The following is a 24404-nucleotide window of genomic DNA, read 5'->3' as shown; positions in this document are numbered from 1 at the left end:
GATGATTATATTGTGCACATTAATTAGTGGACAAACTTTTAATATGACTTGGAGCAACGAGACTACGATATCTTCGTGGTGGTTGGAAAGTAGCTCGATGCCTTGTGCTAGTTATATGCATCTTTATACATTTATATACATTCATTTCCAAAATACCCTCCCCTCCATCAATCTCCTTGCCGTCCGAAATACCGTCGCGGCCTCCAATTGCCCCTCAGAATCGTACACAGCATCTACATTCAACTTCCCACTAGCGTGGTTGATATCTATCCCCTGCTGATCACCACTCTCAGACTTAACCACACACTCCTCAACCGTTGTCCCCGGTATCTTCGACGCCGCGGCCACAGCCAGCGCAACGGTAACTGGTATCGCCTTATGTGGCTGGCCAACCGACATAGCCCTTACAACCACATTCCCCACGCTCACATCGTTCGGCCTAGACACGAATCCGATCTTCGGCACGCTGCCGGGCACATCATCTACCGTTTTCGAGAGCCCCATTCTAACAGCCGCCTCTCGACGAATCGTCTCTAGTTTCTCTTTTAGCGCAGTATTCTCATCGATCTGCTGTGAGCTCAGCGTCCCATCAACACCCAAATCCGCTGCCGCGACAAAAACACACGGGTTCCCCGCATCAATCAGCGTAGCCCGTACACCAGCAACACGATCCGTCGGATCCCCCGTCGGCAGTAATTTCCCAGTCCGCGAACCACCGGGCTTAATAAAATCCAACCGCACACGCGCTGCGGTCCCAGCTACGCCGTCAATACTATAATCTCCATCTGCAGCCGCTTCACCACCGACAACCGGAAACGTAGCGTTAATCAGCTTTCCAGTATTAGTGTTTCGAATGCGCACCGTAGCTTCCGTTGCATCTGCGGGTATCGGAACAAGTCCGGAGTCCACGGCGAAAGGTCCGACGGCTGAAGACATGTTACCGCAGTTACTGGAGTAGTCTATCGACGGTTCCTTGATACCCAACGACACAAACGTATAATCAACATCCGCCTCAGTATCAGATTCCGGCGAGGGCCCGACTATGCACACTTTAGACAAGCTAGAGATCCCGCCACCCATTCCGTCGAGCTGTCGGCCATAAGGGTCTGGACTGCCAATTGCGCCGAGGAATATGGAATCCCATTGTGATTTATCCTGCGGCAAGACATCGCGCTCGAAGAATATCGCGCGTGATGTGCCGCCGCGGTAATATGCTGCGGGAAGTGATAATTGGGCTTTGCGCGATGGCGTCTTATTTGTGCTGGGTGTTTCTAAGATTCGCATTCCCCGAATTTGGTGATTAGGAGGACCGGAATTCTTTCCGATTGAGTAAATGCATTGGCGAGTGAGCCTCCGTGAAATTAGAAGATGAGCCATTGTATTTTGGAATGATTTATTATGGTTCGGATTGAATAGCATGTTGCTATTATCCTAGTTGTAGAAAGTTGTAGATGTTCACTCCATCGGAGAAGTTGCCGAAATGCCCTAAAGGGTTGATTGAAAGTCATCGGATCTATCCGATGATCGGTTAATCGTCCGAAAACACATTCTCGCTAGGACACACCAAATGAGCATGATTCAATTCAAATCGATTCGATTTATACAAGTAGATATGTAACTTTTCGTAATAAACTATAGTCCGATGAAATAATCAAATCCTGCAAGCTATATACTAGGTAATTTTGGTGATTTTCTTACGGCTTCCGTAACGCCTTCAGAGTCGGACCCATCTGCTCCCCGCGCTTGAGGGCCTCAATGGTCTTTCGGTCAATCTCCGCTCGCTCTTCACATAGTTCCACGACAGATTCAATTAACCAGGGAGGTACTGCTACGACACCATCGGCATCTCCGATAAGGTAGTCGCCGGGATTGACCCAGAGGTCCCCATTGACTTGAAGTGGGATGTTGATTTCAGATGCCCGAGTAAAAGTATTGGATCCTAGAATTGATGTATCCCGTGCGAATACCTCAAGTGGCATTCAGTGTCAGTATATTTCAATTGGCCGTGTGGGTTGTGAAAAGGATTCCTTACCGGGAAGTCAAGTTCCCGATGTTCATTGACATCTCTTATCCTCCCATCTACTACAACACCACTAGCTCCGACATGGCTGGCTCGTGTCGACATGAGCCCGCCCCAGCAAGCCGAGTGTAGTCCTTTCGGTTGCTGGATGTACATGACTTTCCCTTGCTCGTTGTAATCCGCAAAGTGTTGTGCCGGCGTGGGGCTTGCGCGGTCGCTGACCACAACCATCTTCACGGTGATCACCGGGCCGAACATTCTAGCTTGGCCGGCTCGTCTATCGGGTGACCACATAGTGATACCATCGAGGAAACCCCCGAATGGGTACTTGAGCTTGACCAATGCATCACCAATCTTTTCATCTTGAACATCAGCAATGCGCGCTTAGACGATACAATGGAGGGGCAATTAGCAACCTACGTCACAGCTAGCAAATGCGCGTAACTTTTGAATTGCTCCCGCGGACGCCATGATTACGAATTGACTTTTGCTAAAGCGGAAGGAGGATGGGCAGAGCAAATGGAGATAAATAGAATAATGAGGTTGGAAATTTAACAGGAAAGGTGTGATCACATGTCACGATGCAGGGGAAGAAGAGATTAGGAGGTAGCCCAGGTAGGATTAGGATTCGGGTCCTTGCACGTGAGATCTTTGTAGGTACGTAGGACCTTCCCTCCGGCCCTCTTCCGATGGCTCAAATTATCTAGTCGCCGGCTCGGGTCCGAAATTGCCTCAGAACCAAATTCTACAAGATTTGGGGAGAAAATAACCAAGTTATAGAGTTACATTACAATTACTAAGAAATTAAGTGATTGCTTACAATACACAATTGAGAGTTTCAAGTTGCATTATAACATCCAATTATGATCTAGATTGCCAGGTAGTATTCTCCTAGGCGTAGAGAGCTTTGGGGTTAGATACCATAATCTTACACCAAGCCTCATCGTTTCCAACCCACTCCTTTAATTTCTTTAGTATCAACAAATTATCTATACTTCTAAAAGGTTCTGTTTTATTGAGGGCATCTTCCGGTTTGCGATCCTTTCCTTCACCGGTATGCGGCCAATCGCTGGCCCATACAAGACGATCGGACACTCGTTTTACCAGAGTACGAACAATAGGAGCAAGATCGCTGTAACCGGTCTCGCTCAAATTGGATGCGCGGTAGAATCCTGATAATTTGATGTATATGCGCGATTTCTCTGCTAGTTTGAGAAGGGAACGGAAACCAAGCTGCTCGAGCGCAGTGTTTTCGTTTGTTTTGTTGTCAGTGATTGTATTCAATTTGGAGGAACCCTTGAGCCCTCCAAAATGATCTGCGATAACTTCAACTGGAAGATTGATTATCGTATCATATATCACTATTAAGGAACCGACTAGTCAGTACGCCCTTTGTCGCAAGTATCGAAGTTCTAATTGAATGCTTACCATCCCATGTTTGCGCGGGACAGTAGATCTGAATCTTCCAGCCTGGCATCTGCTTTATCCTGTCTGCAGCAACTTCCAGCGCATTGATTAGGGCATCGTGATTGACTTCTCCCCCCGATGCCTGCAGATTCAATCTCAAGCCACGAACGCCAAGTTCATGCATATAGCCCAATTCAGCGTCTGATATTAACTCCGGATCAAATACTGCGATGGCGCGGCAATTCCGCGATCCGTCCTTGTGTAATTTCTGCAATGCTGCAAGCAAAACACGATTATCGACGCCATAAGGTGAAGGCTGGACTAGAACCAAGTTGGCTGGGAGCCCAGTGCTGCTGATTCCTGCACTAAAGCCTTGTAGGCTTCTTAGGGGAGCTTCTTCAGGTGTGTAGGCTCTAGCGGGATCATAAGGCCCTAATTGACTATCGAATACATGGACATGTGTATCATACACCTCCGAGGGAAGTAAGTAATCCAGTCTGTCGCCGCCCATAACTGCTACAATAGGAAGTGTGAAATTGATAGATTTTCTTATGAAAATTGTTAATTCTGGATTCTACAACTCTTTGAGGAGACGATACCTGACCATCGGCGTTTTTACGAAATGTAATAGTAGGCGTGTGATACTTCATCCACCCTTCCACCCACTGATCGGATGCATCCGATCGATTCTCCAGTGCGGGTTGTCCCCGTAAAGTGGTGGGGTAGATCACTAACGCCACCGACGGAGTTGGTTTCAGCCATTCCCAGCCCCCTCCTAGAAGATTCTACCATCACTTCGCTCAATTATTTCCATCAGAAATGTTTGATTTCAGGTCAATAGCACATAGTGAAAGCTATGGCCGGTGGAGAGAGGAGTAGATTCTATTATGTTTAAATTTCTAATTGGAACCGTCGGGAATATAGGGCCAATGGAAATGGAGGTGGTCAGAGAAGATAACTCAGACGACGATCGGCAAGATGCCGATGGGGAATCCGTCTCTCAAATCATGGAGCCCGAAGACCATTCCTCTTTGGAAAGGCGCCGTCGGATCATGAAGCGAGGGGCAGCTGCTTGTAGTCGCTGTAGAAAGCGGAAACAGAAGTGCGACGGAAGACTTCCGACTTGCTCCCCTTGCTCGACAGCGGGGGCCGTTTGCGTCCCATCTGAGCGCTTCTTGCGTCGGAACCCGAGTTGCAACTGCGCCGAGTTAAGAGAACAAGTGAATGCTCTCAACAATCAAGTGGCAGAGTTGACTTCACGTCTTGCTGAGAAGAGATCTCATGCACAGACTAATCTTGACGGATATAACCCACCATCGCCGACAATCTCGCAATCAGTAGATCGAGATGAAACCGTGGAGAAGTCTTGTACGGTGCGTATATTACGCCCTACATTCCCTCGGAAAACCTCCGAAAATGGCTTCTTGAGTAGCCCTTGGCATCTCTGGGGAAATATTGACGACCGTACACTCACCGATCATTCTATACACGGAATATCTTGGAATTCGAGCCAGGCAGTCTGGCCACAGCTGATCGACGTTTTCTTTTCTCGTCGTTGGCCTCAACTTCCAGTTATTCATAAGCCTACATTCCTTCAAAAACACTTCATCCCATTCTCCGAAAATCGATCGGATTGTTCGCCTTCTTCCTTTCAGGTCAACATAGTCCTTGCTATTGCTGCAGCGGAGAAGACGGTATTAGATGATGATAGCGTACTTTCGCATCACGATTATTTCAAAATAGCGACCCAAAGTTTAGAAGCTGTATTCGCCGCAGATGATATCGACTGTGTCCAATCATTGCTGCTCCTCGCCATGTACGGGAGTCATGAGCCGCAGTATGTGGATATGTGGTACACTGTTGGCTTGGCTCTTCGATTAGCCGTTGGTATTGACTTACACCGACAAGAAGCCATTGAAGGCTGTAACGTCCTGGAGGCTGAAATGCGCAAGAGGTTATGGTGGAGTGTCTATGTCATGGATCGAAGTATGTCCGTTGCCTTAGGTCGACCCCTAGGGATTCAAGATTCCGACATTACGATGCCGCTTCCTGAGTCCCTCACCGATGACCAGCTTTCCAATCTTGAATTACCAATCGTGCCAAACCTCATTCCATCTACTAGTGATACCTCAACATTCATCCATATTATCAAACTGCGACGCATATATACGGATGCATATAAGGTCTTCCATTCGGTAGGACAGACCAATATAGGGGGAGAAGATGACTTGGGGATAATCCGTCACCAGCACCTCCTGCGGTTCAATGATTGGCTAGTAGGAGCACCTCGTTACTTCAACCAACAGTGTATGTTCCAGACGCCCGAGTGGTTCCAGATCGCTTACCACCAAGCGGTCATTACTTTGCACCGCCCATCACGGGCAACAACGGTCAACACAATCGACGAAATTCGTTTGTGTATCGACTCTTCTATCAGCTTAATCAGCTGCTATAGTGCCTTGTACGCTCGAAACAAGATAACGTACACCTTCGTAGCTCTGAATTCACTTTTCATGGCAGCGGTGACGATGCTTCACGCATTACGAGCCAGTCGAGTCATCCGTCAGGAACTTACTAAACCGGTAGCTGAATCCAACATTCTTCTTTGCACTAAATTGCTTCGCGACATGTCAAACGGGAGGACTGTTGGCAACAGTAGTGCTCAGATAATCGAGCGTCTCGGTAAAGCAATTTTGGACATATTCGATAATGATCCGGCAGTAGACCAAGAGATCGATACTGAATTCCTTCTATGGTTCGGCCTCAAGTCTCAACACCCCCCACAACAGGGGCAGCCAACACCAAGCGTGGATTTAGCCTGGAACGAGTTGCTGGCTAAGGGATTTGACATGAATGGAGGCATGTGGACCGACCTATTCCTATGAAATGGAAGCTATAAGATACGTCAATCGTATCTATACCTAGAGACATCTAGAATCACGGACATTGGGTTGGGATACCCGTAGCGTCGGAATCTGGGGCGTTAATTCCTAATGAGTTTGCCTCATGGTTATGGGATAGGACACTCTTTCATACTGTTAATTGTTAGGATTTCCCTTCAACTTTGTTTAAAGGACGAGGAAAGAGTGTGTTTGCAAATTTTGAATAAAGACTAGACCCATAGTATAACACCTACAAGTCTAGAAGTTAGGAATAATAAATGGATAGCTTCGAAGACGAACAAGATGGAAGGGAGATTAAAATTACGAGACGATGATAATCTATTATGAAACAAATGGTGTGATTTATTTGTTTTAATGCATAATACATTACCCGCGTAATATTCTTTTAAAAGTACTTACCCCTCAGCCCCTCCTTCCCGCGCCTATGACTCTAAACTTTGTGTAGCATTAGAACGGACCGATGCAGGTCTGGTAAACTCAATTATTTTTCTTCGTAGTCATCTCTTGCCAGCCTAACCTACCTTTATTACCAGATAATTTTAACAATATAACTGGTATAAGGTATAACCATCATGGCTGATCCTGCAAAGGTTGCGGAAGGGCTGCAAAACGCAGCCCTCAAGGACCTCAAAGGTAAACTAGAAAGTTTTCCATCTTGACTTTTCCATACTAGATCTAACACTTTTACCCTTGAAGGAACCGAAAAGCGAGACGCACTCATCGCGATCGAGAAGAAGTACCAGCAAGAATGGGAGCAACAAGGCCTCTTCAATGCCAATGCACCTTCGACTGCCGATATTCCCCTCCATTCCATCTCTGCAGCCGAATTACGAGAGAAGTTTCCCAAGTTTTTCGGTACTATCGCTTTTCCCTACACAAACGGTCGTCTACACGTGGGCCATGCCTTTTCCTTCAGCAAGGTCGAATTCCACGTCGGATACAACCGAATGAAGGGCATTAACGTCCTATGGCCCCAAGGTTACCATTGTACCGGTCTTCCCATCAAGGCTTGCGCCGATAAGCTTGTTAAGGAGGTCGAGATGTTTGGTCAAGAGTTTGAAAAATACAAGGAGGAAGAAGAGCCCATCGAGACAGTTGCTGCGCCGGCCCAAAGAGAAAGGGAAGATGTAACTAAATTTACCGCCAAGAAGGGTAAGGCCGCCGCCAAATCGGTCAAGATGAAGTACCAATTCCAGATCATGCAAGCTATGGGCATCCCCATTCAACAAATACATCTTTTCGCCGACCCTGCCTATTGGCTCGAATACTTCCCGCCCCTTTGCAAACTCGACCTTAGCAACTTCGGTAGTCGAATCGACTGGAGAAGACAATTCGTCACGACGGATGCCAACCCGTACTTCGATGCGTTCGTCCGTTGGCAGATGATCCGGCTAAAGGAACTCGACAAAATCAAGTTCGGTAAACGTCATACAATTTACTCCATCAAGGATGGTCAGCCTTGCATGGATCACGACAGAAGCGAAGGAGAAGGCGTCAACCCGCAGATATACGTGGCAATTAAGATGGAGGTTCTCGAGTTCACCTCGAAAGCCAAGGAAGCCCTGCAAGGGAAGCTGTCAGGAGGCGCAAAAGTGTACTTGGTCCCAGCAACCCTACGAGCAGAGACGATGTATGGACAAGTAGCTTGCTTTGTTGCGCCCAAGATCACTTACGGCGTTTATGAAGCTGCCCCCAACGAGTATTACGTTATGACCGAAAGAGCCGCTAGAAACATGTCTCACCAAGAAATATTCGCCGAAGAAGGCGTCATCAAGAAGGCAACGGAAGTCCTAGGCTCCGATCTTATTGGGTCATTAGTGGACGCTCCTTTGAGCTTCCACAAGAGTGGTGTTCGGGTTCTTCCTATGGAAACAATCCTTGAAACCAAAGGAACAGGAGTAGTAACGTGCGTGCCATCTGACTCTCCCGACGACTATGCCACAATAACGGATCTAGCCAAGAAGGCCGATTATTACAAGATTCAAAAGGAGTGGGCAGAGCTAGAGATCCACCCCATTATCAAAACCCCCACTTCTAATCTCCTCGCCCTTGAGTTAGTCAAGAAGTTGAAGATTGCGTCCCCGAAGGATGTCAAGCAACTCAAGGAGGCTAAGGAGTTGGCATACAAGGAGGGCTTCTACCAGGGTCATATGCTTGTGGGAGACTTCAAGGGTGAGAAAGTAGCAGACGCGAAGCCCAAGGTTCGCGCGCAGCTTATCGAAGCCGGCCTTGCCTTCGAATACGCAGAACCCGAAAACAAGGTTGTTAGCAGAAGTGGTGATGAATGTACTGTGGCACTCATGGAGCAGTACTACATCGACTATGGCGAAGATTCGTGGCGCGCAATTGCTACCGAATATGTTGAGAACAAGGATGGAAAGGGTCTCAACACATATTCCAACGATACCCGGAACGCTTTCATGGGTGTACTTGACTGGCTCAAGCAGTGGGCGTGCGCAAGAACATACGGTCTAGGCTCAAAACTCCCGTGGGCACCGGAATTCCTCGTAGAAAGTTTGAGTGACTCCACAATCTACATGGCCTACTACACGGTAGCTCACTTCCTCCACAGTGATCTATTCGGGCGAGAAAAGGGAACCGGTAATATTTCTCCAGATCAGATGATCGATGAGATTTGGGATTATATCTTTTGCCGTACTGAATTCACCGACGACCTTGTGACCAAGTCAAAGATCCCCAAAGAGACCCTCGAGTCGATGCGTCGTGAATTCGAATACTTCTACCCTCTCGATCTGAGAGTGAGTGGTAAGGATTTGATCAACAACCATCTTACGTTTGCTCTGTATAACCACATTGCACTATTCCCTAGGGAATATTGGATCCAATCTATCCGAGTAAACGGCCACCTTCAGCTTAACGGTGAGAAGATGTCGAAGAGTACTGGTAACTTTATGACTCTCGATGATGGTAAGTTTATGTTCTGATTTGGTTTATATATATTTGCTAACGTTCTCGTAGTTGTGAAGAAATTCGGCGCCGACGCGTCTCGTATCGCCCTAGCAGACGCCGGAGATACCATTTCCGATTCGAACTTCGTTGAGGACGTCGCTGACAACACCGTGTAAGTCTTCCCGATATCGCTACTGGTAAAGGAAGTAAAACTTGTGTTGCTAACGAATTATGTCTACCTAGCCTTCGACTACACACTCTAAAAGAATGGTGCGAGGAAATGGCTAATAGCCAAGAACTCCGAACCAAAAAGAATGACTTTGAGGACGCGCTATTCGATAACGAGATGAACACTCTACTACGCGAAGCGCGACACCACTACGAGGAGACTAACTACAAAATGGCTCTTAAGTCTTGCTTCTACGATCTTACTAACGCCAAGGATATCTACAGAGGGTCTTGCGCCGCCGCAGGAATTCCAATGAATAAGGAGTTGGTATTTAAGTATATTCGACTTCAAGCCTTATCTCTCACACCAATTGCTCCGCATTGGTCTGAGTATATCTGGCTTGAGATTCTCCACGAATCCAAGACAATACAGCTAGCTCGTTGGCCCGAGGTTCCAGAAAACAATCCCGGACTTAGCGCTGCTCGTACTTATGTTTTGACAACACAGTCCAACATTACGTCAGCTGAGGCGGCACAGATCAAGAAGATGGCTAAGGGAAAGCAGGCCAACTTCGATCCCAAGAAGCCAAAGAAGCTCACCGTTTTCATAACAAAGGAGTTCCCTAAGTGGCAAAACGACTCCATCGACCTCATCAAGGAGGTATGGGATCCGGAAACCAAGAAGCAGAAGTGCACCGACAAGGAGCTTCTCGGTCGCATCAGCAAGATAGGGAAGGTGAAGGACGCGATGCCTTTCGTTCAACGTCTCAAGAAACGCCTCAATGAAGGAGAGCCGATTAGTGTCGTGGCAGAGCGCAAGTTAGCATTTGACGAGCTGAAGATAGTCACAGCCATGGTGCCTGGCCTTAAACGAGCAGCAGGCCTGTCGGCTATCGATGTTATCTTAGTCACCGAAGGCAGCAAGACGGGTTCAGATCTCCTGAACGGCGGTGACGTCGAGATCAAGTCCCAAATTGCCGAACAGGCACAGCCGGGCCAACCGTCTTTCCTATTCGAGAACATTGCGGCGTAGACAAGATAGATGAATTTCTGCCGCCTAAAAAAAGGGGAACGGTCCCGTACCGTTGTATCGCGATAGCTTCGATCGTGTGGGGACTAGCCAACTCCCGCTAGAAGGGCCCGCTACGATGGCCAGGCCACGGACAGGATGGTACTGATGGAAGCGGATGTTTTCCGATTATTCCTTCATATGGTCTAAGAAAACTGTAGGATACGGATTACTTGTTTCGGCTACGGTTATTACTGTATCTCGCCTAGATAGCTTCATCCTGCCTCCGTAGAGTGTGTGAAGCCCCTCACTTATGGCCTAAGAAAAGATGATGAACATTAAAACATCCGGATGAAACAAATACTCGATAAAGATACCGCTATTTTCTTGAAATCAAGGAGGTGTCTCTATAAGATACATATCTACACATTTGGTAGCACGCAATATTACCCGCCTCGCTAGTAAACCCCACATAAGAACGACGGTAAGGAACGGATGCACGGCAACGAGACAGATGCTAAATATACATAAAATAGGAAAATTTCGGAACACTCCGATGGTTTCCTGGTTGCTTTATGATTGCTTACCTATTATGGACAGTACCTACGAAATACTGTTGTTTACTAATCGGGCTATCAACATCCGCAACTGTGCCGCTCTTCGGACCGACCCCGCGAACGGGGCAATGGCAGCGAAGCCAACAGTGGGGTATCTCTACCTAGGTAGTTATTCAAACATCCGGAGAGGGGGAGATCTCGGACTTCCTTTAACTTTACTTTCCTTCTTTTATACCACAATATTCAACATCTGGCCAATAGGTATTTATTCGTTCATTATCTGCAGCCAAGATGTCCAAGTCTCCACTGAAAATCGCCGTGATCCCCGGCGACGGCATCGGTACCGAGGTCATGCCGTACGGGGTCCGGTGTCTTGAAGCTGCGGCTAAGGTGTTTGGTATCGCGTTACAATTCGAGACGTTCGATTTTGCGAGTTGCGCTTTTTATCAGAAACATGGTGATATGCTGCCGCAGGATTGGAAGGAGACGTTGCTGGGCTTTGATGCAATTTATTTTGGCGCGGTGGGTATGCCGGATCTGGTCCCGGATGAGGTCACGCTGTGGGGGAGCTTGTTGAAGTTTAGGAGGGAGTTTGATCAGTATATTAATTTGCGCCCGTGTCGGTTGCTTGCGGGTGTTAAATGTCCCCGTAAGTATTTATTATACGCTCTATCAAGCCTCTTCTCTTTTTTTTTTTTTTTTTTTTTTTTTTTTCAGATATTTCCAGTCAATTTATATTTAAAATTAATGCGATGCTAACACCACAAAAGTGGCTGGTCGCAAGCCCGGCGACATCGATTTTTGGATCGTGCGTGAGAACACAGAAGGCGAGTACAGCAGCATCGGGGGCAAAATCTTCGAAGGCACTGAGCGCGAAACCGTCATCCAGGAAACAGTCATGACGCGTGTAGGTGTCGACCGCGTCCTTCGCTACGCTTTTGATCTCGCGCAACGTCGGCCTCGGAAACGCCTTACCAGCGCGACTAAGAGCAACGGTATCAGCATCACGATGCCATATTGGGATTCCCGTGTCCGCGAGATGGCGAAGGATTATCCGGAGATCGATGTGGATAAATATCATATCGATATTCTGACGGCGCATTTTGTGCAGAGACCGGGGATCTTTGATGTTGTTGTGGGAAGTAATTTGTTTGGGGATATTCTTTCGGATTTGGGACCGGCTTGTACGGGCACGATTGGGATTGCGCCGTCTGCGAATGTTAACCCCGATTTGAAGTTTCCGAGTCTTTTCGAGCCGGTTCATGGTTCCGCGCCGGATATTGCGGGTAAGGGAATTGCGAACCCGGTTGGTATGATTTGGGCGGGTCAGATGTTGCTTGAACACTTCGGACATCTTGAAGCGGCAGAAGCCGTACTGAGTGCGATTGAGAAGGTACTGGAGAGGGGAGAACAGAGTGTTGTTACAGCGGATATGGGAGGGAAGGGCACGACGAAGAGTTTAGGCGAAGCGATTGAGGCGGAGATTCTGGCTGCTGGGAAGTAAAGTTCTTAAAGCGAGAGCGCAGGACAGACATAGTGGTGAATTTTAAACCCTACTATTCCATGAGCCGGTGATCGAGTCTGAGTCATGCATTTCAACTTGGTTCTTTCATTGGTGGTTCTATCACCGGGTTTGAATTCCTCCCTTTATTGACGTCCTGTGACGAAGTTAGATACCAAGGGGAAACATCACCCAAGATCGTTCCCCATTTAAGCCCCCGTGTAGGTCAACAACTCGAGTCTATACGTGCCACATGTACTCTCCACATCGGCGCAATCGCCAGCCGCACCAGCCTTCCCATTGCTAACACAGCTATCCAGAATCGACGTAGTCATCGTATCCGCGATCCAAGAAGAGTTTCCAGCCCATACGTCCTGTCCCTTTCCGGCGCAGACTCGCCCCATGCACGCGCCCTCCCACCAGTTCAAGCAGAAACCGCTGGCCACCTTGATGCTTCCGTTGTTGGCCCGGATATCGCCGATAACAGCTTGGCAATCGGAGACTGTGGCTGTGGTGTCCTATAGAGAGGCGTAACATTAGTAAAAGCGGAGGCGATATCCTCCCATGCACATCGGAAAAGTAGAGTTAGTCTAGGAAGAGGTGATGAGCTTACCTCTAGACAAGAGCTGTAAATACTACCGTCCGCTGCGGCGAAGGCAGCGTGGACTTCATGATCTCCAGTCGACGCATGCTTATCTATAGTAAGAAAACCCGTGGGTCCAGTACCAGTCGAGCGGGACGGAATCTGCTTCGGCGGGATACCATAAGGGCGGTGGAGATTATATAAGCTCCTCGCGGATACGGCGCTGAGGCCGGCAAGGGCGATAACGATGTTTCGAAGAGAAGGCATTTTAAATAAATCAAATGAGTGACTAAGTGAGTATGTTGGTTTAATGAGCGTAAGTCCAAAAAAATATGGACAGATTTGCAACAACGACGAAGCAGTGTAAATAACAAAAGGTCAGGGAGAAAATAAAAAAACGACGCTATTCACATTTTATTAAATCGCCCCTAGGCTATCTCATACAAGGCCTATAGAAGCTAATTTAATATATTTGAGCGAGCGATGGATGGTACTAATCCAACCCGTCCTTGCTATTCGCTCACGGCGTTATTACAATGTAGCTATCGTATACTAGCCCCTATTACATAAGTGGGTATTATTATAGTCAAAAAGAGTAGTCTGCATAATAAATCAGCCCTACCTCCCTCCTTTCGGTAGGTGGATGACCCACTCCAGAGATGAGAGACTCCATCGTCAAATATTCGTCGCGCAGGGGTACAGGGATTCTTTGTGAGCTACACGTTTAGCGCCGACAACCCCACAACCTCCACGACAGCGTGGTGATGGAGTAGGAACAACGGCGGCTACCAGGGGAGCGGGCGGCCGGTATAATTGTCGCTGATCTCCGGCCGATTCAATATCTATGAGAGGAGTGAATAAAATGGTCACTAAGGTATCTATTGTTTACCTAGATAGCGGCATCACTGTATAATTTGGTTAAGTCGATATGGGGTCAGTAAATCAAACGTGAGTATTCATGATATGTACTTCCTAGCTATGGCGGACCGAGACTTAGGCAGCTTCCTCGGTTCCGAGGCCAAAGCGAACATATACCTCAACCAGATTCACAATTCAAGCCGGTATTCCCTTGCGATGTCTCCGCCTTCCGTCTCCTAAACCGATCCGTAATGTGCGCCATAACGAGGTGACTACAGCCTAGAACGGGCCTACGTGGGTCTTGTTGCCGATATGATCGAAGCAACCCAGGGCGCCGTTGTGGTTCCAGATCAATCCGTCTAGAAAAATAAGTCAATTTCCGGGATAATAAAAGAGTAGTACGAGGAAACTTACTGAGATCGTAGGAAGTCGGAGCAAGGTGGCCGTTGGAATCGATACAGAGGCAGTTTAGGAGGAAGTCGAAGTTACTGCCGCGAATCGTACAATTGTCACAGGTTGACCAGTAGTTTCCGCTACGTTACCGAGATTTATGTTAGTACCTATATACGCATACAATTCGGCGCCAGAAACAATTTAGGGTGACCAGGCAAGCAGCTATGCTGGAGAAGAGAAAGGTAGTAGAGGGAAAACACGTACCTCGGGTATGAGGGATACAACTTGCCGCCGTAGTTGATGAGACAATTGTTGGTATCAAACCTAGAAAATTGGTACGTCGGTTAGTCGTTGCCCTCTTCAGATCAGTAGATTTTCCATATTGGGGGGTAGCTTACCAGGTCCAATCGTAGGCGTACTCAGCCCAGTCGTCGTTGTTGCAATACATGCCGAGGAAACTGCCCTCAAGAAGGCCAGTTTGCCAAGTGCAGTTGGTGACGAGGCCCTGGGCGTTGACCAGGCGGCCGATAGCGCCGAGGAAGACAGCGATGGCGATGGCGATGGCTATTAGTGACATTGTTGCGTCGTTCTTAACGTAGTAAACTTGTGGTAATATTAGCCGTTGCCCTTGCTTATTTGGGGTGCTTGATTACTGAATAGGTACTGGCGCAAGGAATTTTAAGAACTGAGTTGAGTGAAATTGAGCGAGTTGGGTGGGTTCAGAGTATTCAAATTTGGGGTGGATTGGGACTGAAAGAGAATACGTACCGTATTTGATTGCTATTGGGCGCACAACTTTAACAGGCACAGGGAATACCTAGAATAAACGGAATTTGCGATTGGAAGACCTGTCAAACTACGCGTGAGGCGCGTGGAGTACTGTTTGCTGTTGCTATGTTGTCCATTTGTTGCGCGTGAACCCTCCGAATATGTGGTAGAAAGAAGAGGGGTGAAGCTGTGGGATGGCCACGATACTTGCCTGGAACCGACGAAACAACGGCGAGATATTTAACCTCCAAAACAGCAGGAACTATAACTTCGGGAACGGAGAACCCCTGTAAACCTTTTTTCTCCAGATCACACGATAGTAGGCATTCGGATGTTTTTTGACCAGTCACGCCTTCCCCATTGTCTATAATATACTATGCCCCACGGCAGTCGAAACATAGCGTGCCCAAATTCCCCTCCTTATCTTCCTAAGGTTCGTAGCGCGAAATAGTTTCATAGCGAAGTTGCAGCTGTTCAACCCGTAAGTTACAGCTAAATGAAGTCTCATCCTTCAAGAGCACCCGCGTCTTGGGTTAGGAATTGCCTTCCCAGATCGGGAACGACGATAGAGCCTCTGAAGCGAGGACACATTCGGGGGTGCTTTTGAGGGTAACTAATCGTATTAATGATGACTATTCTGGATATCATTGACGAAGTCGAGGATAGGTATTCAGGACCCAGAGGAAAATAATATTAGTATTATGCAATCCAAACTCCTGCACCTTGTATTACAAAGAGAATTGAAACCCCATTCTAAGCCAATTGTGGCTTCTTACCAACGCCATGGATTATGCTGCTTCTAATAATTAATATTCGCCCCAGTTCTTGATGCTCCTCCAAGCGCGTAAGGCTCTCGAACCGAGTAACGATGTACCGGAATCCATAAACACCCCGCCACGCAAATCGTACAAATGCTTCGTTACTTCCATCTAAGTCGCACCATATTAATTGCACATTTTATAACACATCGGAATCAGCCGAAGCCGCCGCTACCGTGGAGGATAATCCCTGAACCCGGCCGTCGGACCATCTCTGTTTAGGAGATACGAGAACTTTTCCGGGTTTCCTAATAGCCCTTTTGGTATGTCCGTATTATTATTTATCCTTTCGTACTGCTCGGTTTCTCGATCCCACAGGTCTTTTCCGCTCCTTACACGGTCCGCGATGCGATTAGGGTCACGGTAACCCTCTTGGTTGAGCCAGATGTGCGAGAAGGATGACAATTTAGTCAAGACTTCGTTCACTGTGGAGAAACACGTCGAACAGTGCCATCCCGCGCTCCAGAGATCGCCCTTCTCTAGCCTGACTAAAGGTTGGAGATTGCCATCCGAGTTGCGTAGATTGACAGGCAGAATGGTCCTCCAGCCTTGATAGTATGTCGCTTGAGGATGTGCCCATTGAGTACCCTTGTGGAGATATTGGAAGCTGTAGTAGTAGAAATGACTTCGGAGCGTAAGCCGACGAGGGAAATTACACGATTTCAGTACTACCAAGGTTTCTGGGCGAACAATTTCATCGACGTCGGCTACGATGATGACATCACCTGTATCAGGTGCTTTGGCCCCCGTCAGCTGTGGGAATACTTGAGTGTACATAGCATTCCTCTGGAGATCCTCGAAGTCCCAACATGGATTCTCGCGTTCCGAATGAAAATCTTCGGGAATTTCGAGCTCATGGTAGATAATCTTATCCCGATAAGCCGCAAATTGGTCAAGATTGTCCTTGATGACCAAAGGCTTATCGTGATTAGTAAAGGTCTTCTTGGACTCGACAATGACAAAGTAGTCGACATAAGGATAGGTGGAGTTTAGCCGGATTTCCAACCAATCCAGTTCGGTATTTATCATGATCAAGTCGTAGACCTTCCTTCCGGCTGGGTTAGGGAAAGGAGACCACCCATGTTGTCGGCACAGATTTCGGGTCTCGGCAGCATCGGATACATCTATCTTTTTAGGGTCGAAAAGAAAGGTATGATGTATAGTTCGATCGGTCCAGTTAGGGTTCAACCAGATCAGTAGCACACAGAGGAATGTGAAGATGATGGCCAATCGGGTGCTCGATCTCCGTGCGAGTGCCATGGATGTTGGTACATGTACCGTAAGACGATACACGTACGTAATCGAGGTCTTGTCACAGTCACCGTCACAGGATTAGAGTTTAGCGACCAAGTCCCACGGGAGAACGGGTTGTACCGTCGTTGGTGTGTTGGTGGTATGCAGCCAAGGCGAACTCTACTGGATGACTTCTCTCACCTGAGTAAGCTGAAAAGGGAGGCTGTCGTGTCATCCAACGCGACGGTATGTTACCTAGCGATTTGTAGATCCCTGTTATTTTACTTATCTAATCTTATTAATCACCTGCCAGATTATGTCTGCCAGCTGTCTTTACTAGCACGCTACATGTAGCTCCATTATTACCTAATATGATTCCAACTCCCGTGAGTTACGTAATGTCTACGGTACGGCGTTAGACTCAATTGTTGTATAACTCTAACCTATAACATATATCTAATAGAAGCATATCAAAAAACATCTACAATTCAGGAAGGAGATTCTTAAAAGGATCTACTAAACCAATCATCTAACCTACCAGGTAAGTCTTTGTTAGTCATGGGATTCAATAGAAATCCTATATCTAGAATATCCCTTGCTGAAGCAATACAAGTCGGTCGGTCCACATGGCGACATCGGCCTATACCTGGTATATGGAACCGGAAGTTGGCAACCCCGCCGTCGTTATCAGTCCGCCATCTAACACCACCAACTCCGGCTAAACAAGCGAGATGTCTTCACATCTCATCATCCGCCATGTCTTCCACTACCGTGAACCGATCCAAAGGTGAGCCGGCCTCTAGTTGGCTTGGCCACCATGGCGCTGCCGCCTTCGATCTAAGGAGTAAGCTATTATATTCCTTACCCATTCTTTAGCCTCGCAAATGGACGGGTTTTTGTAGTTTAGTAAATCAGACATGATGCTAACACCATTATATAGGCGACACCATGACCACGCCAACACAGGCTATGTTATCTGCAATCCAGAAGACGACGTTACTCGACGATGTCTTCCAGGAGGATACGACGACCACAGACCTCGAAGCCCACATCGCCTCACTAACGGGTAAAGAGGCCGGTCTCTTCGTGCTCTCAGGTACAATGGGCAATCAACTTGCCCTACGTGCTTTGCTCACCCAGCCGCCTCACAGCGTACTAACAGATCATCGGTCACACATCATTCAATATGAAGCCGGAGGGTAACTCACCCTTTCTCACTCACTCACCACATCATCTCACAACTAACCACCCACCAGCGTATCCTCCCTAACAGGCGCCATGATAACCCCCGTAATTCCCAAAAACGGGCTCTTCCTAACCCTCTCAGACATCCAAGCCTCCGCCATCTTGGACAACGACGTGCACTCGTGCCCAACACGCGTAATCTCCCTCGAGAACTCACTCAACGGGCTCATAACCCCTCTAAACGAAATCCAAAAAATCGCAGCATTCGCCCGAGAGCACAACATTCTAATGCACTGCGACGGCGCACGCCTTTGGGAAGTCGTAGCCGCGGACCCGTCCAAGGGAGATCTAAAGGATTACAGCGCCTGCTTCGACACACTATCCCTATGCTTTTCTAAAGGTCTCGGCGCGCCTATCGGTAGTATCCTAGTCGGCCCCAAACCCGTCATCAAACACGCACGTTGGATCCGTAAATCCATCGGTGGCGGTCTCAGGCAATCCGGCGTAGTAACAGCCGCCGCCCGCGTGGCAATAGACACGACCTTCGGCCACGGACCCCGCGGTGAAGGCGGTCTCCTACGCGCCACTCACGACACCGCGCGCCGCGTAGCCGCTCTCTGGGCTAATTTGGGTGGGAAGTTGGAGTACCCCGTGCACACGAATATGGTGTGGCTCGACCTATCTTCTCTAAACACCACATCAGAGCGGTTCGTAGAGTTGGGGAAACAGGCTGGTTTGCGGATCCATGGGAATCGACTCATTACGCACTACCAGATCGGGGAGGAGGCTATTCGACGGTTGACGGGTATCTTTGAGAAGGTTGCTGCGGAGAAGGAGAGTGGTGATGTTAAGGATGTAAGAGGGAGAAGGCAGGGGATTTATGGGAGTAAACTCTGATGCGTTTATGTTTCTTGGATATATATATCTGCGTAATAAATGAGGTGAAGTGAAGTTTAGCTCAAAGTAATCCCGAGAGGAGTAGATATGATCTATTAATGTCCTAGAAAATACCCCTGGGTTGATCAGCAACCGCAATTAGTGCTTACAACTAACCAATTGTGCGTCTACGGCCCTAGTGTAGATATCTCGATGTGGATCGGACACGAAGAGCCGACGTATTGAGATAGCCTATCTATACCAGCCACTATCCATCTCGGATCGTCTATAGTTACATTCACGAGCACTTTTATAAGTTAGCTCAGTAGGCTCCACGCGTTCAACCGATCTTCACACATTTCGCATTCGATAGACGTATTCGATAAGACATAATTATACCGTAGAACAACTCGACCCGTCCCTGGTGAGGACAGGTATGAAATCTTTTAGAAATTGCCGAAGCCTCTCTAGCGAGTCATACATCTCTCAAGATCCCTCTTCTTAGAATCTCAGCTCCTTTTATCTTCCTAGACGATCTAGCTCTTCTTCCTAGCCAGCTAGCTGCCCATGATCTGCTGCCCTTAAGCATTTCCTTATGTCCCTTTGTGCAAAGGATGTCATTATATACAATTGCACATGCGTGGCTCCATCTCATGGAGCCCGCGCGGCTTCGGAATACTTGATATACACACAGCCCCTTATATTGACATTTGTATCCCCCTGCACCTTTCGTGCCTTTCTGGTTCCCAAGCTTCTCCAGCGCGAGGAATTGTTCCTCATGATATTTGTTCATGTCGAGGGTATTTTTGCGTAAAACACGGTTGTAAGCAATTAATGCAAACCTAGCCCCCAATCGTTATGCTGCTGGAATTGATAATTCGCTGCTTTTTGTTGGATAGATGCTGCCACCAAAACGCCGAGGAAGTCAGAATAATACGAATCGTAATCGTGTAGTCCACCTTTGACTTCATGTTGCCTTTTCTTAAGCCTTCTCCTTTTTGTGGAATATTCCCCTACTCCTTGACTTGCTTCGGGCGCGCTGCTTTTTTGCGCTGTTGGCATCGTCGCTATACTTTGCTTTGTGTATCCTACGATGATGTTAGTCACATAATATTAGATAAGCCAACCGGGAAAACTAACCAGCTGTTTCCTGGCATACTCATGCCTTTGGCCTCGGCCATGCGATAAAATTTAGCGCTTTTGTTGAGATCCTTTTTGCAGCCGACACCTTTAGCGTAACAGAAACCAGCTTCGGCAAGTGCGTCAACATCTCCCCAGCCTATTATAAATGTTAGATTATTTTGCGGCATTCTTCTTGAGGGGTGAACTTACTGCCAGCGATCTCAAAGCACCGCAAGGCAAGTGCCTTATCCTGCTCAATTCCCCAGCCATTCATATGGCTGACACCTAACTCGTAGATGCTCAAGGCGAATTGAGCCTTGCGGGTCTTTCGATCCATGAAATCCACGGATTTTCCTTCTTTAACGTGGTCCTCATCTTCCGCGATTTCGGCACTAACGACATCGGCGGCTTTTCGTAACCACTCAACACCTTCCTTCTGGTTTGGTCGCATACCCCATCCATGTCGGCAAGCAAGGGCATACAGAAGCATTCCTGTTGGATCACCTGCACGTGCAGCCAGGCGCAAGTGGTAGGTAGACTCTTTCACGGAGCCTTCCTCATGGCACTTGATACCCTTGGCTAAATGCTCCTCGGCGCTCATTTCGGAAGCTGTGGGCGCATTCGAATGTTGCGACTTCGGTGGTCGAATGGTGCTTGCAGAATCGCTTGTGGATACGGATGCTGGTGTTCGTCCTCGAGCTTGCTCATGAAGAGGCGATGTGAGAGGACGGCCCCTAGGTACGTCCTCTGATGGTCGGCTCATGCTAGTTGAAGGGCGACTCGGATCAGGTGATGGTTGTCTTCCATCCAACGACATTTCCTTAGAAAGCTTGCTTCGTTCCATGGACGGGCGCGCTAGAAGGGAATCAGCTCCGTGTGTGCCTTCCTGGAATCTCGATGAAGAACTGGAAGGCCGCGTAGGAGGTGAAGGTGGTGCTTGACCATTTCTTGGAAAAGTTTGGACGTTGCTTTGGGGAACCACTGGCTGCTCCCAAACAAAAGAAGAGGGCTCGTCGCGGAAAATTGCGGAGTTGCGCTGCAGTGATTTTCCTCTCGGCAACGAGTACTTAGAGTAGATGTATGAGGGGGCGCCTCTCCCATCATCTGCTAGGTTACTTTCTAAGAAAGCTTCGCTGTGCATACTGACTGGAGTATGCGCAGTCTCATCGGCAAGAACAAATGACGGTTGGCTGTCAGACGAGGCCTGTCGGGATGGCATTTCTAAACCTGGAGTACCCGCTCGACTTAGTGGTCGAGAAAAGTTGAAAGAAGGACGCGGCAAAGGCGCAGAATAGTCGGAGCTAATTGAAGGTGACCTTTGATAATGTGCGATTGGGGACGCAAGACCTGGCCCTGAGAAGGCGCTGCTTGAAGAAAGTTTTCGACCCGGTTGTGAATAAAAAGAAGCACTCAAGACATCGTCGTTACTAGCCTCGGGAGGCGCCGACATGATGCTTGAAGAACGCTTAGGAAAAACTGGCCTAGGCGGAACCAGCCCAGCAGATTCGTGTGAAACTGTCTTGGTAAGTTTCTCGGGAGACGGTGGGAATCGTGTGCGGGTGGGTGAAATCTCCCTGTTGTCGCGATCATGGTCCTCCGATTTGTGTTCCGACTTGTCGGCAAGACTCTCCAAATCACTAGGTGATTGTTCCCTACGGGCACCGTATAATCCACCATTTTCGTCAAGCTTCTCAAGTTGTCGGCCACGTGCATTCTCCAAGAACGGGTTTGGAGGGAGGGGTACCGAGTGGTCGGGCGTAGGAGGTATACGGCTCATTCGAGGGTGCATCGACACAGGCCGTTCTGACGGTGATTCCACTTCTGTGGTCAAGCCAAGCCCAGTATTTTGTGGTTGCGCTTCAGGTTGGTCGTCAGTAGAATCGTAGGACAAGGAGCGAAAGTATTCAGAGCGCCCCTGAACGACCAAGGGGCTTTCCGTGGTTAATGGGGGTAGGCGACTCATTCGCCTCCCAGCTTTAGCACTCTCCTCGAGCTGCTTCGCCAGGAGGCGACTCTGGGCTGCGAAGGCATCGAGGGGTGATAGAGCAGGAGGGACTTCCCCTGCGACATGTAACCGGGGCGATCTAAGGGGACGGGAGGCAGAACTGTTGACTGAGGCAGAGGAATTAGCCCTCAAGTCGATGAAGTTGGGCCTGTTCGCCATGGTGAGGCGAAGCTATCGATAGCAATATCAAAACAAGACGCTTGATAAAGTATTAACTCCAAGATGAACCACAATACACTAGTTCTCTATTTGGTTGGATGTTTCGTAGACGGTCTACTAAGTTGCGGCGGTTTAAGGTATCGGTTAAGGATCAGGGGCGCAATTCGAAATCGACGTTAATAGGATTCAGACCAGTATTCGTAATTTAGGAGGCGAAGCTGAATCTTTGGGGGTTGCATGAAACATGAAGTCGGCTTCGTAAATCTACCAGAAAATGGTGGATGCAACAGGAATGCAGGATCAACGCGATCGAAGAAACGAAGAGGGGATCTTGGTCGATCGAAAGGGGTCGCTATTAATCGAAGAGCTTAGGGTATCTCGTATTATTGAATGTAGACAGGCTAACGAGGCGATCGAGAATTGTTTTGTTAATTCGATGTTGAACAATTACGTGCTTTATGAGTAACGAAAAGATACAATCTAATTGAAAGTCGACTAAAATGGTTGAAGTTGTGTTACTACTGTATGGAGAGATTAGGAGAAGTGACGTGGTGATCTGAACGATGCGAACGATGCGAACGATACGATCGATAACTGGCTTGCATGAATGTATGTAGGTAGGTGAAAAAGTAAAGAACGGACGACGAAGGGCCACCAAATGAATAAACTTAGGCTTAGACAACGACGAAATAACAGAAGGAAGAGGTAAAAAAGGTGACTTTGACGGCGCGTGTGCTTGTGCTTGTGCGTGCGTATATTTGGATATGTAAATGTGTAATGAGAAGGAAGAACAATCAAACTCAATTGCAGTTTGCCCCGGGGCCTTCATCGTCAGAAGGGAAAGGGTCAAGCAGCACGGGCAGCACCTGTCCAGGTTACTCCTATGTACGTACAGTGGTAATAATAACTTGGATTACCCACTGAGTACTAATATAGTTAGTGGGGTATGTGGCATACATCCATGTACCCCGTACTGTATCCATACGGTATCCCGAAATTGAAAATAACTAGGGGCGGGCAATTTCTTCATTGGGAGACTTGGAGTTTGCAGCTTTTGGTGGAAGCTTAACTAATAAACTTGGTTGGAGAGTTCTCCACTACCTGCATGATGCATGGACAGGGTCGATAAATACATGCAGGTACGTACCACATGTATTCTTCGTATGTACGTAGGTACATATATGTATATGTGTACGTCTATCTGTGCCTCTATGTTTGGATCAATTGATTATTTTGTTGCGAAAATGCACATTGGTAACCGGCAAAATTCAAGATATAGAAGTAAAGTAAATAAAATTACTAAACATCATATGTCATCCAACGACTAAGCAATTATTTCAGAGACACTTATGACAAGTACATACATACAAGTCAAAGTCTCAGAATTAAAAATGAACCCCGAGATGGCATCTTTTGCGCTATCCCAGAGCTAGGCTAGTGTAACGTAGAGGAAACGATGCGGGCGTTGGCATTTCGACTAAATAAGGCTTAGCAGAGGGAACCATCGTTATATTACCCAATCAGCTAACCCCTTTCAGATATAGGTACACAAACTGATAAAAATACGAGAAACGCCCCGTACTCGGCAGAACTTTAGCTGATTTTACAATGTAGATCTACTAGAGGACCCATTCTAGAATTACCTATCAATAAATAAATACAAACAAAAACAAATGCATCTCGATTCTAGATTTCTATATTCTAGAAATCACTGTTATAACGCATAACCATCACTATTATTCTCTCCCTCTAAGTCGGCCGTCCCGAGAATGAAGTCAGATATTCAAATTCAGATGAGAGGCCCCCAATGATTACTATGTATTCATCCTTCATCCAACCAGAACACCGAAAGTACTTCTCCTTCAGACTTGTGGCTGAGACAAAGCTGATGAGACCGGCCGAGTCCACGGGTGCCTGGATTGTATCAAC

The 24404-nt window shown here is 47.7% G+C and overlaps 11 protein-coding genes across 11 annotated transcripts; 4 read left to right on the top strand and 7 right to left on the bottom strand.

Annotated features, from left to right (window-relative positions):
* Nucleotides 1-12: 12 nt before the first annotated feature.
* F4822DRAFT_411895 (PrpF protein) lies at nucleotides 13-1510 on the bottom strand. Its single transcript, XM_051458902.1, has one exon. It carries the CDS (start codon nucleotides 1417-1419, stop codon nucleotides 142-144), a length of 1278 nt encoding a protein of 425 aa, XP_051312790.1. The 5' UTR covers nucleotides 1420-1510; the 3' UTR covers nucleotides 13-141.
* A 67-nt stretch (nucleotides 1511-1577) lies between these two features.
* Nucleotides 1578-2826, bottom strand: F4822DRAFT_411894 (RraA-like protein). Its single transcript, XM_051458901.1, has 3 exons — nucleotides 2441-2826; nucleotides 2033-2374; nucleotides 1578-1967 (listed from the first exon to the last, which is right to left on the bottom strand). The coding sequence occupies exons 1-3, from the start codon at nucleotides 2489-2491 to the stop codon at nucleotides 1695-1697; spliced, it is 666 nt and encodes a 221-aa protein (XP_051312789.1). The 5' UTR covers nucleotides 2492-2826; the 3' UTR covers nucleotides 1578-1694.
* F4822DRAFT_332324 (uncharacterized protein) lies at nucleotides 2702-4126 on the bottom strand. Its single transcript, XM_051455673.1, has 2 exons — nucleotides 3449-4126; nucleotides 2702-3381 (listed from the first exon to the last, which is right to left on the bottom strand). The coding sequence occupies exons 1-2, from the start codon at nucleotides 3936-3938 to the stop codon at nucleotides 2912-2914; spliced, it is 960 nt and encodes a 319-aa protein (XP_051312788.1). The 5' UTR covers nucleotides 3939-4126; the 3' UTR covers nucleotides 2702-2911.
* A 236-nt stretch (nucleotides 4127-4362) lies between these two features.
* F4822DRAFT_445118 (fungal-specific transcription factor domain-containing protein) lies at nucleotides 4363-6710 on the top strand (the record flags this gene model as incomplete). The annotated part of the gene is made up of 1 exon (XM_051463343.1): nucleotides 4363-6710. One exon carries the CDS (start codon nucleotides 4363-4365, stop codon nucleotides 6310-6312), a length of 1950 nt encoding a protein of 649 aa, XP_051312787.1. The 3' UTR covers nucleotides 6313-6710.
* Nucleotides 6711-6810: 100 nt separating this feature from the next.
* Nucleotides 6811-10827, top strand: F4822DRAFT_332293 (leucyl-tRNA synthetase, cytoplasmic). The gene is made up of 4 exons (XM_051455670.1): nucleotides 6811-6963; nucleotides 7027-9258; nucleotides 9310-9412; nucleotides 9484-10827. The coding sequence occupies exons 1-4, from the start codon at nucleotides 6903-6905 to the stop codon at nucleotides 10439-10441; spliced, it is 3354 nt and encodes a 1117-aa protein (XP_051312786.1). The 5' UTR covers nucleotides 6811-6902; the 3' UTR covers nucleotides 10442-10827.
* A 21-nt stretch (nucleotides 10828-10848) lies between these two features.
* F4822DRAFT_332309 (tartrate dehydrogenase) lies at nucleotides 10849-12633 on the top strand. Its single transcript, XM_051455672.1, has 2 exons — nucleotides 10849-11623; nucleotides 11745-12633. The coding sequence occupies exons 1-2, from the start codon at nucleotides 11266-11268 to the stop codon at nucleotides 12476-12478; spliced, it is 1092 nt and encodes a 363-aa protein (XP_051312785.1). The 5' UTR covers nucleotides 10849-11265; the 3' UTR covers nucleotides 12479-12633.
* Nucleotides 12582-13526, bottom strand: F4822DRAFT_332296 (uncharacterized protein). Its single transcript, XM_051455671.1, has 2 exons — nucleotides 13089-13526; nucleotides 12582-12993 (listed from the first exon to the last, which is right to left on the bottom strand). Exons 1-2 carry the CDS (start codon nucleotides 13323-13325, stop codon nucleotides 12685-12687), a joined length of 546 nt encoding a protein of 181 aa, XP_051312784.1. The 5' UTR covers nucleotides 13326-13526; the 3' UTR covers nucleotides 12582-12684.
* Nucleotides 13527-14175: 649 nt separating this feature from the next.
* F4822DRAFT_332286 (uncharacterized protein) lies at nucleotides 14176-15558 on the bottom strand. The gene is made up of 5 exons (XM_051455669.1): nucleotides 15078-15558; nucleotides 14708-14912; nucleotides 14574-14633; nucleotides 14331-14449; nucleotides 14176-14275 (listed from the first exon to the last, which is right to left on the bottom strand). Exons 2-5 carry the CDS (start codon nucleotides 14884-14886, stop codon nucleotides 14196-14198), a joined length of 438 nt encoding a protein of 145 aa, XP_051312783.1. The 5' UTR covers nucleotides 14887-14912; nucleotides 15078-15558; the 3' UTR covers nucleotides 14176-14195.
* Nucleotides 15559-17401, bottom strand: F4822DRAFT_332285 (glycosyltransferase family 17 protein). Its single transcript, XM_051455668.1, has one exon. It carries the CDS (start codon nucleotides 17153-17155, stop codon nucleotides 16067-16069), a length of 1089 nt encoding a protein of 362 aa, XP_051312782.1. The 5' UTR covers nucleotides 17156-17401; the 3' UTR covers nucleotides 15559-16066.
* Nucleotides 17402-17577: 176 nt separating this feature from the next.
* On the top strand, nucleotides 17578-19353 carry F4822DRAFT_411881 (pyridoxal phosphate-dependent transferase). Its single transcript, XM_051458900.1, has 3 exons — nucleotides 17578-17972; nucleotides 18069-18327; nucleotides 18385-19353. Exons 1-3 carry the CDS (start codon nucleotides 17687-17689, stop codon nucleotides 19208-19210), a joined length of 1371 nt encoding a protein of 456 aa, XP_051312781.1. The 5' UTR covers nucleotides 17578-17686; the 3' UTR covers nucleotides 19211-19353.
* A 723-nt stretch (nucleotides 19354-20076) lies between these two features.
* On the bottom strand, nucleotides 20077-22652 carry F4822DRAFT_332266 (uncharacterized protein). Its single transcript, XM_051455667.1, has 3 exons — nucleotides 20522-22652; nucleotides 20330-20468; nucleotides 20077-20277 (listed from the first exon to the last, which is right to left on the bottom strand). The coding sequence occupies exons 1-3, from the start codon at nucleotides 22473-22475 to the stop codon at nucleotides 20172-20174; spliced, it is 2199 nt and encodes a 732-aa protein (XP_051312780.1). The 5' UTR covers nucleotides 22476-22652; the 3' UTR covers nucleotides 20077-20171.
* Nucleotides 22653-24404: the final 1752 nt, after the last annotated feature.

Source organism: Hypoxylon trugodes (genome assembly GCF_022578975.1).
Source record: "Hypoxylon trugodes strain CBS 135444 unplaced genomic scaffold F4822scaffold_7, whole genome shotgun sequence".
Lineage (NCBI taxonomy): Eukaryota > Fungi > Ascomycota > Sordariomycetes > Xylariales > Hypoxylaceae > Hypoxylon > Hypoxylon trugodes.
Note: the sequence above shows the minus strand (reverse complement) of the source record. Positions and strands in the feature narration are given on the sequence as shown.